This window comes from Ascaphus truei, chromosome 21, assembly GCF_040206685.1.
Source record: "Ascaphus truei isolate aAscTru1 chromosome 21, aAscTru1.hap1, whole genome shotgun sequence".
NCBI lineage: Eukaryota > Metazoa > Chordata > Amphibia > Anura > Ascaphidae > Ascaphus > Ascaphus truei.
In genome coordinates, this window is record NC_134503.1 from 19,017,184 (window position 1) to 19,032,560 (window position 15,377).

Sequence of the window (15,377 nt, forward strand, 5' to 3'; positions counted from 1 at the left end):
TAGCGGTCATGTAAAATGGCTACAGTCATCTCTCCTGCTGACAGTAAGGCCTGGTAAGTTGTGGGCATGCCCGCAGTAATTATGGAGGTTTGCCCTCACACCCTGGTGGGGTGCCCTGTGTATGGATGGGAGTGGTCACATGCTCTGACTCCATGGTTAGTGATGTCAGAGGTGTGTCAGCTTCCAGAGTGTACATAAGGCACAGCACTGTTTCTAAAAGTAGTTCTAGTTCTAGTACAAGTTCAGCTATGAGGAGTTCAAGTTCTAGTCCTAGCCTGAGTTACTGAGAGTTCGAGTTATGTTATAGTGACTGAAGAGGAGACTGTGTCCAGGGACCTGGCACAGGGCAGAGATCCCTGCGGGGATAGGGAATCCCTATCTAAGGAGAAATACACCTTTTAAAGGGAGGCACTGACTGGACATGAGTGGCTAGATATCTACTGCGAGGGGCAGCTAGCCCACTCAGGCAATAAAGATGTTCTCAATCACAAACCCTCTCGTGTACATGTGTGGAGTGAATGTACAGAGAGGAGCACCACGAAGGAGTTCCTCAACAGGATCATCCCCATGCGGACGCAGGGACCCTGATGAGGTGGAGGCGCTGCACTGGAACTAGGTGAGACTCAGCACACTACCTCAGCTGCCTGTCTGGACGGGTCCTCCCCACACACCATCATGCGGGAGACTCAGGAGTCCTGTTGCCAACAGGTGCACCACCAGACACTACCACACTGTAATGGGGGCCGGTTAGACCACAGGGGCCAATGTGAGATTGGGTGGGTCAGGCCGGTTCAGAAAAACCGTTACATTTGGAGGCGAGCTGCTGAGATCAGATCTGTCATCAGGACACGCTCTAGCTAGGCACACTGGGAAACAGGGAGAGAGTCTGCTGCCACTCTGTGCTGCATAGGGACGGACCTAGGGGTGGTCAGGGGGCTGACGGGATATTGTCAGTTCGCAGGGACGACCTAGGGCCTGAAGGGAGTGAGGGGTCTGGAGCCGGGCTATAGCTGACCGAGTCACTTTGAGGCAGTGCTAGTTGGTAGGACGCCAGAAGGGATAGCCTGTTAACATGGTCAGGAATCCTGGAGAGGGTCTGCGCTAGGCTGACCAAGAGAGGTAGACGCCCCAAGTACTGCATGGCAGAGCCAGAGTACTCTAGCCCATTCCAGACACTTACCATAGGGAGCACAGACTGGGAGGAAGGAGTCACAGCAGACACTGAGAGAGTGAGCCTAGCCTGAGGTAGTGCAACATGAGTCCAGCCTAGATCAGGTACACATGTGGTGGTGCATCTGAGCAATCTTTATTGTACTGATGTGGAGGCTGCCCCGCAGAGCGGAGCCCCATGTACGATAACTGTTACGAGAGAATGGAGGATCCGCGTGGTGCGGAGAACGCAAAATGGCGACCAGAGGCTGATGGGGAAGGCACCCGTGGCGTGCGCCCCACTGAAGAGCAAACTGTCGCAGAGTTATCTTTAACCAATCTGCTCTGGAGTGGAGCGAAGGCCGTGGCTGCCCCGTTTTTATCCTGTCTGGGACACCGAGGGGCCACCCTTGAAGAGTGTGAGGAAATTGTGATAATTGGGGGAGAACCCCGCGAGGAGAGCAAACAAACTGACTTTTTGGGCTTAAAAACCAACCAAAATGGCGGTTCCCGCTTGCTAGGGAAACCGCATGGGACAGTCACAGAGAAAATGGCTGATGCAGAACTTGCAAAGAGCTGGCCGGGAATGGCGCGAACAGCAGAGCCCCGCCCTGATGGGGGGCATGGCGCGAAAGCTATGGCTGCGCCTTCATGGACAGTGACTCACTCAGCCCCTGTGTTGAGTCAACCGCTTAGTCTATGGGACCCTCCCCTGATTTCCACCAGGGGGAGTGACTTTCAATTATGGCCTGTGGGAATGCACCCACTGGGCCCAGGGACTGATATCCAGATGGCGCCACTACAAGAAGTAGTTCCGGCCGCGGAGGTAACGTGCAAAAAGGAGGGATATTTTGCACGAAAAGCAGCAGCTAGGAGAAGGCGGGAACTAGCCGCGGGAAAAGAATCCAGCTCTGAGGAGGAAACTGGCGCGAACACGCAGACCGCGCCCACCAGGACTGAGAGAGGCGCGGCCTTAATTAAGGGGCATGATATTCCCCTGTGGGACCTGCCCATAATTGCAACCCCTGGGGGCGGGTTCCAGCTATGTCAGCGGAAGGAGGAGCCGAAGCAGGAAGTGGCTGGCCCAGAAGCTTCTACCGGTCAGTTGCGAGGAACCACTGACCCGGAGAGACCCATACTGAAAGTGGTCCCTACAAAAAGAATGGCCTGCCCCTCCGCTGTGGGAACTATGATCTCCACCCAGCCCTACTCAGTACCCGGCGGGCTACTAGTAGTAAGGGTGGCTAACACCGAGACGGTGGTCGGGCTCTGCCTACAATGCGGGCTGCCCGGAGGCACTGTCAACACAGCGGCACGTTGCCCACATTGCGGGACATTATATCTGTGGCCCATGCCCACATTTATACCCATTCAACCTGCTGACCCCCCGGGGGATACGGCTAAGCGCTCCGCCGAGTCCCCTGGCGCACTGTGGCTCAACCGTGCGAGTCCCGGAGAAAGGGGACTGGAGTCGACCAAGTCGGCTGGGTCAGTATCGACCGAGGCGGTCGGGTCGCTCCCCGACCGCGCAGAGAAAAGACTTTCGCCACGCTCGGAGACCCCGAGATCCGGGAAGGGAGATTACTCAGATGAGGACCTCCGTGAACTAGCGGTGGCGAAATCGGGATCCAAGAAGGACCCAGGACGGACGACACCCCGTGGGGTGAGTGGCAGCTGTCAGAAAGACAGAACGTCCCCCGCAGATCGGCGAGCCGAGAGACGGAGTCCCTCCGCCTCAGAACGTGGCGGCGACGGACGAGAGACGCCGGCACCCCTGCGGACGGGTAAGAGGAGTCCCTTCACTTACCTTGCCCCAGCAGACGGTGTAGGAGCAGAAGGGCCGTGCCAGGCCCGAGGCGCACGTGGAGAGACGGCATCACTTCCGGTGAAGACGACGGCGGAGCTTCCGGATGTCGTCATCGAAGAAGAGATCCCGAATGGGGGTCCAACCCGCGATGACGGTGTTTCCGGTTCCGGGGAGGATATCACTTCCGGTGGCGACAGCGGAACCGCCGGGAACAAAGCAGCGACGCTTCGGCGATCGGGGGAAGGTCCCCGATCACCTCCAAGGCCCAGAAGTTGGATGGGCGATCCGAGGACTGAGGAGGGTGAGATATCCTCATTGGACCAGTCTACGGACAGCCAGGAACGGGTCGTAACCCCATGGGGTCCTATCACTCGCCCCTATGCCCCATCCCCTGGCCTAGATAAAGCCCCTGCCCCTGTCACCTGTTCCACGGGATCCCCGCCTAGCCTGGAACTTATGAACATACCTTTGGGGGGGGGAGGAGAGACGGACTGGGGAAAGACAGCGCAGTGGCGCTACAGAGGGTGATTCTCAGGGAGGGGGAGAGTTAAGAGTGGCCGTGGTAGGCCGGTGGTTGCCCCCTGCAGTTCCTGAACCGGTGAAAAAGGCCCCGGGATCTTCCAGGTGGTTTCTACCGCGATCGGCACGGTCGTCGGGGGTATTTTCTCTGGATGATGATAGAGAGTCAGGGGGGTCAAATAAATTTAGAGAGAACCGTTGGTGGGCCCCACTATTCGAAGGGTACTCCGCATGGATGGACCGTACTCGGTTCCTCATCCGGCGAGAAGATGTAGTGGATTACTGGTGGGCTGTGGGAGAGTTCACACCTGAGCAAAGGGTTAAAGAGTTGCAGGAGCGGTGGCTGCAGATTGAGCATAGGGAGATAGAACCCATGGGTCCTAGCATCCTATCAGACCCCGTGGACCCTGATGAGCCCCTATCATGGGTGTTACCTGGGAGGGCAGGTAAGGCTGACCTGACAAGTATAAGTAGGGCCGAACGGACCATAATGGCTCGGTATAAATCGTCCCACGGGTTGGAGTACCCGTATGTCCCTGAGCCTCTTATGGACGAAATAGAGGAAAACAGAGATAGGTGGCTTAGGGAGGCCATTGAAATGCATTTAGTAGGAAGAGGAAGTGCAGTAGTAGGGAAGAAGGCCGAGGAACGGATAGAGCACTTGGTGCGTGTATGGGGCATTGGCAGAAACATTTATAAACACAGGGTGACATATAGGCCCGAGAGGGGACTGCCTAGGCACTATCACGTCATGGTCCTAGACATGGGCGGTAGAGAGGTCAAGAAACCTGACCCGAATCACTATTTTTAGGGGGGTACTGATACATTACGCGGGTTCGTGGCTGCTGGTCGGGGCGGGCTTGGCGGGATGTACTGTAGACATTTTGTTATGTACCATGGAAATTTGTATGTGAAGTTAACCTAATTATGTGTTGTATTTCAGTGCTTCCTGGAAAAGGGTATACAAATTTAGGTCCCAGCGAGGCCGATGGGATTCACCAGGGGGAGAATGTAGCGGTCATGTAAAATGGCTACAGTCATCTCTCCTGCTGACAGTAAGGCCTGGTAAGTTGTGGGCATGCCAGCAGTAATTATGGAGGTTTGCCCTCACACCCTGGTGGGGTGCCCTGTGTATGGATGGGAGTGGTCACATGCTCTGACTCCATGGTTAGTGATGTCAGAGGTGTGTCAGCTTCCAGAGTGTACATAAGGCACAGCACTGTTTCTAAAAGTAGTTCTAGTTCTAGTACAAGTTCAGCTAAGAGGAGTTCAAGTTCTAGTCCTAGCCTGAGTTACTGAGAGTTCGAGTTATGTTATAGTGACTGAAGAGGAGACTGTGTCCAGGGACCTGGCACAGGGCAGAGATCCCTGCGGGGATAGGGAATCCCTATCTAAGGAGAAATACACCTTTTAAAGGGAGGCACTGACTGGACATGAGTGGCTAGATATCTACTGCGAGGGGCAGCTAGCCCACTCAGGCAATAAAGATGTTCTCAATCACAAACCCTCTCGTGTACATGTGTGGAGTGAATGTACAGAGAGGAGCACCACGAAGGAGTTCCTCAACAGGCTCATCCCCATGCAGACGCAGGGACCCTGATGAGGTGGAGGCGCTGCACTGGAACTAGGTGAGACTCAGCACACTACCTCAGCTGCCTGTCTGGACGGGTCCTCCCCACACACCATCATGCGGGAGACTCAGGAGTCCTGTTGCCAACAGGTGCACCACCAGACACTACCACACTGTAATGGGGGCCGGTTAGACCACAGGGGCCAATGTGAGATTGGGTGGGTCAGGCCGGTTCAGAAAAACCGTTACATATATATATATATATATATATATATATATATATATATGACCCCAACAACACCTATACCCCAGTAACATACAATACAGTAAGGGGCACAATGACTATTATCCACAAATGGATAATAGTGCATGTTTCCATTTAAAATACATACAGAACAATAAAGACATTAAATACATATTGCACTCACCCATTTCCGGCTGCCACGATGAAGGCCATCCTCACCTTCATCCTGCCCATGCCCATCCGCTTCTGCAAAACAGATACAAGTATTAAAACATCCAATGTAATGTCCCCTAACCCCTTAATCACCATTGCGGTTATTAACCGCTACAGTCATTAAGGGGTTAACCCACCATCACCCACATACCCTCCCCCACTACCCCCCACCACCCCCTGAGGCCTAACCACCCTCACCCAGTACCCACAAGGGAGTCCTACCACATAACCTTGGGGCAAATACCCCCTCCCCCCAGCACATAAAGTACAATAATGTGCCAATTAACTATTATCCACATAGGGATAATACATTATTTGGCCATTATTAAACACATTAAATACCATAGTAAAATAAAGAAAATTCTACTAACCTCTTCAATAAGAAGGCCCCGTCGCCAGCATCATCATTCTGTTCCGTTGCCAAAATAATAAATAGCCAATACATTTCAATGACATTCACATATCAATGTAACCCTTAATCACCTTATCGGGTACTAACCTCAAAGGTAATTAAGGGGTGAAGCCATCCTGCAATGGCAACACCACTTATCCATAACATCCTCAATCAATTAAAAAGCCAATTTCTAAACAAATCTCATGTAATCATTCAATCTAAAGCCTCAAATGCCACTTAAAACATAGCATTTACATTGTATACATGTAGCATAAAATTTAAGCTACATGTACACGCTGCAAATCAATGTTAACAATACAATAATCCAACTAAAATAGCATTACATCACAAGAAGTATACTATGTAATCCAATAAAGTCACCATCAATGAATTAACATACATGAATTACATCCCATAACAATTAAAATAGCATCCATACCAATTACACAATTAACTATAGCAACCGTTACAGAGAACAAGTTAGCATCATACAAAAAAGGACACCAAAAAATTACAATATACTAAAGCAAGCCTCACCATTACCTACAGTACAGCATAGAAGCCCAAAAATTACATCTCTCTAATTATAAAATACATTTAACACACATCTATGCATAGCAGCATAGCCACAATCATTTACAATACTGCAAATCAAGCTTTTACAACACTATCATTTCTTACCCTGTATGTATATATCTCTCTAGACATACATACATACATACATACATACAGTGGCAAGAAATGGTTTACATTTAAAAAAAATATACACATGAAAATGGGATATGGGATGGAGTTCCCACTCTCTGATTGGCTGCCGTACCATGTGAGGCCGGCCATGTTTCTTTTAATGACGTCATCTTAAAGGCAATTGAAGCAAAGCCATTCTGATTGGCTGTGCTTTCATTGCCTTTAAGTGAAATCATCATTTTTTTTTATCGGCCAAAACACATGGTTTTCACGGCCCAATCAGGGCCGTGGGAACCATATGACGAAAATGTGACTCATTTTGAAGCCAGACGCCGAGGAGGAAGGACCTCCGGAGAAGAAAGAAGACCAGGGCGTGGCACCAGACAGGGAGAAGACCCCGGAAGAAGATACAAGAATACAGATGAAGATGGATTACAACTAGAAGACCCCTGGATTGCCGTGTTTTATTATTTTAATGTTTATTATTTTATGGTTTTTTAGTTTATGGGTTCCTGTTCGTGGATTGGTTCGTGAGTAAGCTGATCAACGGGAGTCGGTGGGGTCAAGTAATGGTAAGTTAAATAAAGAAATGTATTTAATGTTACTGTGTTTTTTTTTTTGCTTTTTCATGTGTATATTTTTTTTATTGTACATCATTTCTTACCACTGTATGTATGTATGTATGTATGTATGTATGTATGTATGTATGCATGCATGTATGCATGTATGTATGTATGGCAATTCAGGGGTTAATGGACCACTCTTTATCTTTGTTTCCGTAGAGCCTCCAGCTGATAAACACCAAGAACACCAGCCATGGCCAGCAACACAGGTAATTATTACTAGGGCTTTAAAGCAGCGTCCTTCCCCAAGTATTATTTCTTTTTTACCCAATCAGAAGCTGCAATGTTATCTCGCAATTATTGCATTGCCAGAGTGAGGCTGCCCCCGTGGCCATTTTGTTCACAAGGGAATTTCCCTGTAGCTTTGAGTGCTGCTGTTCCAGGGGATCCCCCCCCAAAAAATAGAGAAGCACAGATTGCTGCTGCAAAGCAACAATACCCAAAACTTGATACATTTATTATGGAATTTGAGGTATATGTACATTTTTATAACTAAAAAATCCTGCAAATTTTGCCACGGGGATTCCCAATAGAAAGCCCTGACATCATCTACCGATGTCGCAGCCTTTTTTGGCCGCGTCCCGTGGGGCTGACCCAGTCTGCCATTTAAAAAAAAAAAATTTCTTAATCAAAATACCTCAAAACCGGGCGCGTGATTTCTTCCAACCTGACTCGGGTTTCTATCGGGTTCAGAAAATTGCATTTTAGCGCAATACCGTCGAGAAACTCAAGTGGGCGATCGCGAGTTGTCTTAAAAATCTAATAGCAATTCAACCTGTCTTTTATTGCCGTACAGTTCTGCAAGTGTGTGTGTGTGTGTGTGTAGATTTAGGAGTTTTTTGAGTGTGCAGGACATAGTCTCTCTGTATGATAATATGTATTGATTGATTCCTTATTATAAATAGGGGATAAGTTGTGCAAGTCTTTCAATTTTCTTTTTCTGTGACTGCAGTTTACTAAACAACTTTGCAAAGACACAAACTGGTCTGTTCTACCAGGAGACAATAGATAATTAAATGTAATCATTGAGGGTTTGTGGTGATTAGGATAGGCACCTGAATGTTTTTCTGCCCGATTGTTTCACCATCACTGGACGGAAAAACACATACAACTAATCTTTCATTTTCTAAAGGTGTTAATATGAGCCAGTTTGAGCAGGATTTTCTGGCTTCCAATAATACTTATCGGGAGAAGCATGGGGCGCCTCCTCTCCAACTCAATCGAGATATCTGCAACTCAGCACAAAAGTGGGCTGATTATCTGCTGTCCATCCACACCATGAAACACAGCGGAGGTAAATACGGAGAGAACCTGTACATGATGAACAACCCCAACGCCAACGAACTGGCAGGTATATGATTCCTACTATCAAACCTCCTATACTATCTATACTGTAAGTCAGTAGAGAGCTACTTGTATGCTCACTGGTCTACAAGGGCAGCCATCCACACCCCTAGAGGGCAGTTAGACAGGGAGAATATGTAGCAAGCACACCTTGGTCATGTGACCGTGCACACCATAGTCACATCGGGGTCAGATAACCCTGGGATTTTTTGGGTGAACTGAAATTTTTTCCGTTATTTTTTTTCACACAAAAAATGCGAATTTTAACAAGTTCGCAAACTTTTGCAAACACTTCATACATTGCTACTGGCAAAGAAGAAAGAAAGCGACTGTAAGGTCACCCAATAGGAAGATACAATGTCACCAACGATGATGCTAAGGCTATTTATTGGTCGCTAAAGTGAGGCTGCCGCCAGTGGCCATAATGTTTCACCCGTAACAAGAATTCTTTTAAAGGAATTACACACATTAAATGTATCAGGAGCGAGGGGGATCACCGTATCTTGCAGGGCCCGGATCAGCTCTGGTTTCAAATATGGTAAAAAAATGGTTATATTATGTAGTAAAAAAACTGAGCAGAACAGATTTCTTTTCTAAAGCAATTGTGCCTTTAAAAAAATGGTTTCCCCCTTAGGTAGGAAGCAGAGGGTCTGTGGAGCTGAACTGCGTTAATTTCGGCTCCGGTGACCTCCTGCCCCCCGAGTTACTAACATCACAAAGTGCCTCAGGTCTCTCCTGCATGTTTAAAGGTCCCGCGTCACATGGGCCAATAGGAAGCCGCATGGGATGACGTCGCGACTTCCTAATGACCCGCCATGCGCGGAACCTTTAAACCGCCATATTGAGTGCCCAGTCAGAGTTGCTTCCGGCAGCACCTTCCGGGGTAAGTATCTCGGGAAGAAGGAGGTTTCCTTGGAGCTGAAATCAACACGGCCCAGCTCCGGAGACCCCCAGCTCCGGAGACCCCCAGCTCCGGAAACCCCCAGCTTCAAACATGATAAGAAAAGAAAAAGCCCCAAGAGGAAACACTTCTTTAAGCCGTAATACGATGCAGAACAGTTTAAAGCAGGCCTGCCCAACTCGCAAAGTGTGAAGGGCCGAACTGCTCCAAGGAAAAAAAATTTGGGCCGCACGGGTTAAATCATAATCATCATCATCATCATCTCTCCTCCAGCACCTCATCATCATCATCCTCATATCTCCCCCAGAACCCCTCACTATCAACCTTTACGATACTCCCCATCTATCTCTCATAACCCCATCTCTCCCCCTAACCCACACAATACCCCCCTCCACATCAAACACACAATACCCCTCCACATCCCCCCAGCCCATTCCATGTCAGCAGCCCCCCCCCAAGTCAGCATCCCATGTCAGCATCCCCCCACAAGTCAGCATCCTCCCCATGTCTCTCTTCCCTCAATATAACACTCTCTCCCCCTCCCCTAAATCACACCCTCTCCCCCTCCTCTCAATATGACTCTCTCCACCTCCCCTCAATATGACACTCTCCCCCTCCCCTCAATATGACACACTCTCCCCCTCCCCTCAATATGACACTCTCCCCCTACCCACAATATGACAGTCTCTCCCCCTCCCCTCAATATGACACTCTCTCTCCCTCCCCTCAATATGACACTCACCCCCTCACCTCAATATGACACACTCTCCCCCTCCCCTCAATATGACACTCTCTTTCCCTCCCCTCAATATGATATTCTCTCCCCCTCCCCTCAATATGACACTCTCTCTCCCTCACCTCAATATGACACTCTCTCTCTCTCCCTCCCCTCAATATGACACTCTCTATCTCCCTCCCCTCAATATGACACTCTCCCCTCCCCTAAATGACACGCTCTCCCCCTCCCCTCAATATGACACTCTCTCCCCCTCCTCTCAATATGACACTCTTTCCCCCTCCCCTCAATATGACACTCTCTCCCAATCCCCTCAATATGACACACTCTCCCCCACCCCTCAATGACACACTCCCCTCAATATGACACACTCTCCCCCTCCCCTCAATATGACACACGCTCCATCTCCCCTCAATATGACACACTCCCTCCCCTCCCCTCAATATGACTCTCACCCTTCCCTCAATATGACACACTCTCCCCCTCCCCTCAATATGACTCTCCCCCTCCCCTCAAAATGACACTCTCCCCCTCCCCTCATTATGACACACTCTCCCCCTCCCCTCAATATGACACACTCCCTCCCCACCCCTCAATATGACTCCTACCCCCCCTCAATATGACACACTCTCCCCCTCCCCTCAATATGACACACTCTCCCCTCCCCTCAATATGACACTCTCCCCCTCACCTCATTATGACACACTCTCCCCCTCCCCTCAATGTGACACACTCTCCCCCTCCCCTAAATCACACCCTCTCCCCCTCCTCTCAATATGACTCTCTCCCCTCCCCTCAATATGACACTCTCCCCCTCCCCTCAATATGACACACTCTCCCCCTCCCCTCAATATGACACTCTCTCTCTCTCCCTCCCCTCAATATGACACTTTCTCCCTCTCCTCAATATGACACTCTCCCCCTCTTCTCAATATGACACTCTCCCCTCCCCTCAATATGACACTCTCCCCCTCCCCTCAATATGACACTCTCCCCCTCCCCTCAATATGACACACTCTCCCCCTCCCCTCAACATGACACAATCTTCCCCTCCCCTCAATATGACACTCTCTCTCCCCCTCCCCTCAATATGACACTCTCTCTCTCCTCAATATGACACTCTCTCTCTCCCTCTCTTCAATATGACACTCTCCTCCTCCCCTAAATGACACTCTCTCCCCCTCCCCTCAATATGACACTCTCTCCCCCTCCTCTCAATATGACACTCTCCCCCTCCTCTCAATATGACACTCTTTCCCCCTCCCCTCAATATGACACTCTCTCCCCCCACTGCACCTCACATCACTCCCCCCCCCTGCACCTCACATGCCAGCAGCCCACCCCCCTCATATGCCAGCAGCCCACCCCCTCACATGTCAGCAGCCCACCCCCCTTCACATGTCAGCAGCCCACCCCCCCTCACATGTCAGCAGCCCACCCCCCCTCACATGTCTGCAGCCCAACCCCCTCACATGTCTGCAGCCCACCCCCCCTCACATGTCTGCAGCCCAACCCCCTCACATGTCAGCAGCCCACCCCCCTTCACATGTCAGCAGCCCACCCCCCCTCACATGTCAGCAGCCCACCTCCCCCTCACATGTCAGCAGCCCACCCCCCCTCACATGTCTGCAGCCCACCCCCCCTCACATGTCAGCAGCCCCCCCCCTCACATGTCAGTAGCCCACCCCCCCTCACATGTCAGCAGCCCACCCCCCCTCACATGTCTGCAGCCCACCTCCCCTAACATGTCAGTAGCCCACCCCCCATCACATGTCAGCAGCCCACCCCCCCCTCACATGTCAGCAGCCCACCCCCCCTCACATGTCAGCAGCCCACCCCCCCCTCACATGTCAGCAGCCCACCCCCCCCTCACATGTCAGCAGCCCACCCCCCCTCACATGTCAGCAGCCCACCTCCCCTCACATGTCAGTAGCCCACCCCCCCTCACATGTCAGCAGCCCACCCCCCCTCACATGTCAGCAGCCTAACCCCCCACCTCTGCACCAGCCGTTTTTCACACCCACCCCCCACCAGCCCGTTTTACACACACACACACACACACACACACACACACAGCTGCCACATCCTCCTCATGCTGCTGCTGCCCCCGCGCACCGCAAAACCCAGGGGTGGAGGAGGGGGGGTGGAGGAGGGGTGGGGTGGTGTAGGGGGGAGGAGTGGGGTGGTGGAGAAGGGGATGAAACGCCCGCCATTTTTTTAAACTTTTTTTTTAAACTTTTTAAAAAAAATGTATTTAATTAATTAACTGGCGCCCGGCCGGAGTCATCGCGGGCCGCACAGAGAGGCCAGGTGGGCCGCATATTGTGCTGGCCTGGTTTAAATTATTATTTTTCCCCCATTTATTCAGGTAACGTGCCGGTGGATGCCTGGTACAATGAAATTAAGGATTATGACTTCAACAATCCTGGATTTTCAAGCACCACAGGTAAATTATCATCCCAAGGAATCCCTGGGGCCCTGAATTAACTACACTGGCGACACACTTTATTCGAGCTCGGCTAGTCCCACGAATTCGGGTATACCCGGGTGTATTGAGGTTTGTGACTGTTTTCTGCCAGAGTGCATTGAGGTATTTTCCATGCAGGGATTGAAGCATTTTATTCCCGCTGGCTGCAATACTGCACAGTATATATATATATATACTGCATTACAATTCATGAATTTATGCCATCTGGTAGACACGCGAAGCATTGCAGCCTATTAAATCCTAATCATTATCATTTAACAGATCAGCCGCCCTTCAGCCAGGCATGAACCCAGGCTGGGAAGGCAAATGCAACGGGGCTTGTCAGAGGTTAGTAGTGGCTTATTCCAGGTATCTGCCAGGTACATACCGGGTATTTGCTCGAATAAAGTGTGTCGGTGCAGTACACAGTGCTAAGCGTTCACATATCTGTAGCCATGTCTAGGATTGGTGTACATATCTCTTTCTCATGTTGGCAGTAACCCTGGTAAGTGTGCAGGAGTGCCAGCAACAATCAATTGAGGTTTGCCCTCACACCCTGGTGAGGTGTCATATGTCCCCAAAGGAAGTGACAACATGCAGTGTGTTCCCACTTAGGATACAGGGCATGTTTGTTCTCCAGGGGGTGATATAAGACACAGCACTGCCTAAAGTTAGAAGTTCAGTTTCCTGTTGTTGAGCTGCTCAGTTCAGTGAGAGGCAGGTGAAGGTCTGCAACAATGTTGCAGTGTCTCCTGCTAGCTGTGAGTCAGTGAGCATACGCAGCAGAGTTAGAGGAGCTGAGAGAGACAAAGCAGCTCAAGAGAGGAGCTTACAGCAGCCAGAGAAGCTGGGGAATCTCTTTAAGAGTAGAGGTGGAAAGCAGATCTATTAGGGTAAGGGACCTTCCTAATGGAATGCTGCAAGGAGATGAGTGGCTGAGCTGTTATCTATGAGGGGCAGTTTGCCCATACCACCATCAATAAAGATGCCCTGTTTGAATATACCTCCACTGTGTGAGTGTGGAGTTACTCAGCAGTGGATGGCACCACCAAGAAGGAGTTCCTCACCAGGACCATCTCCCTGCGGAAGCACAGATCCTGATGAGGTGGAGGCGCTGCACATGAAGTAAGTTGGACTCACACACTACCTCAGCTGCCTGTCTGGATGACATCCCCTAATACCATCAAGCGGGAGACTCAGGAGCCCTGTTGCCTACAGGTGCACCACCAGACACGAACATGTAATGGGGACTGGTTAGACTACCCGGGCCAATGTGAGATTGGGGGGGGAAAACCCGTTACAATTGGAGGCGCTGCTGAGATGCCTGTCAACAGGACAGGCTTTTGCTAGGCACACTAGGAAACAGGGAAAGTGTCTGCTGCCACTCTGTGCTGGAAAGGGAAAATCTAGGGGTAGTCAGGAGAACGAAAAACCTCGCAAAGCACGCCCTAGACTGACCTAAGGGGTTAGTGAGTCTGGAGCCGGGGGCTATAGCTGTCCTAGTCACCTTGAGGTAGCGCTAGGGGTAGGATGCCTGAAGGGATAGCCTGTTAACGTGGTCAGGAATTCTGGAGAGGATCTGCACTAGGCTAGCCAACAGGAGGTAGACGCCCAAGTACTGCATGGAAGAGCCAGAGTACTCTAGTCTCCATTCCAGATCACTTACCGAAGGGAGCACAGATTGGAGGAAGGAGATACAGTAGACACAGAAAGAGTGAGCCTAGCCTGAGGTAGTGCAAACACGAGTCAGATCTACGTTAGGTACACAAGGTGGTGCACAAGGCATGTTTGTTGTATCGGTATGGCAGCTGCCCCGCAGAGAGGAGCTCCATGTACGATCAGAACGAACACAGTAATTCAATGGCGACCGCAAGGATGGAGGATCCGCGCGGTGCGGAAGGTCCAAAATGGCGGACGGAGGCCGATGGAGAGAGCGCACATGGCGTGTGTGCGGGTGAAGAGAAAGCTACAGAAGCGACTTTTGTGAGCCTGCTATGGAGTGGTGCTAAAGCTGTGGCTGCGCCGTTTCTGGCCTGTCTGGGGTCTAGGGGCAATACCCCCGAGGATACTGAGGAGGACATTGTAGTGATGTGTGGAGAGCCTGTGGAAATTGAATGTCAGTCGGCATGCCAACGGTTAAATGCTACCTCAACATTCAAAGAGACTGATGGTGCAAATCAAAATGGCGGTTCCCGCTTCTCTGGGAGACCGCGTGGACCAGTTGCAGGAAATTCTGCAAATGCTAAAATTGCAGAAAGTTGGCTGGGATTGGCGCCAAAGGAAAAACCCCACCCTGCGGGGGGGTATGGCGCGAAAGCTGGAGCCGCGCCCTCAGGGACGGTGACGGACTCAGAGCCCCTCCCCGGTGATGTGAGTGACTCAGCGCAGAGCCAGAACCACTCCCTTATAGAGCATGCCCCTCCTTTACAGTCCACCAGGGGGAGCAAGCGCAGTGAACAGCGATCAGCAACCGCTGTTCATACTAAAGACAGTACAGAATGCAGAGAAGCACACCCGCAGTTGTATGGAGCCTGGCGATACAAAGGGGGGAAAATATCCTTTCTGGTGTGCCCGTGTCTACAAAAGGAATTGAACCTGACTGGTGGTATGGACTTTAACCATGTTAGGTTACCCATAAAATACCGGGTGGCCTGGGTGGATGGAGAGGGGTGCATAAGATGTGCTTGTGACCAGTGCGAATTCCCAGGTGACAAACCGACCTG

The 15,377-nt window shown here is 50.7% G+C and overlaps 2 protein-coding genes across 2 annotated transcripts in view; both read left to right on the forward strand.

Moving 5' to 3' along the window:
* The window catches only part of LOC142472443 (uncharacterized), a 54,598-nt gene that overhangs the window by 33,695 nt on the left and 5,526 nt on the right, over window positions 1-15,377 (forward strand). Inside the window, exons 6-9 of the mRNA XM_075579531.1 lie at window positions 7,366-7,415; window positions 8,159-8,190; window positions 8,339-8,557; window positions 12,556-12,633. Coding sequence (XP_075435646.1) covers window positions 7,366-7,415; window positions 8,159-8,190; window positions 8,339-8,557; window positions 12,556-12,633 — 379 coding nt within the window. The remainder of the gene's footprint in view (window positions 1-7,365; window positions 7,416-8,158; window positions 8,191-8,338; window positions 8,558-12,555; window positions 12,634-15,377) is intronic.
* Window positions 7,139-15,377, forward strand: part of LOC142472280 (Golgi-associated plant pathogenesis-related protein 1-like) — a 38,150-nt gene continuing 29,911 nt past the window's right edge. Inside the window, exon 1 of the mRNA XM_075579250.1 lies at window positions 7,139-7,155. The gene's annotated coding sequence lies outside the window, so the exon portion shown is untranslated. The remainder of the gene's footprint in view (window positions 7,156-15,377) is intronic.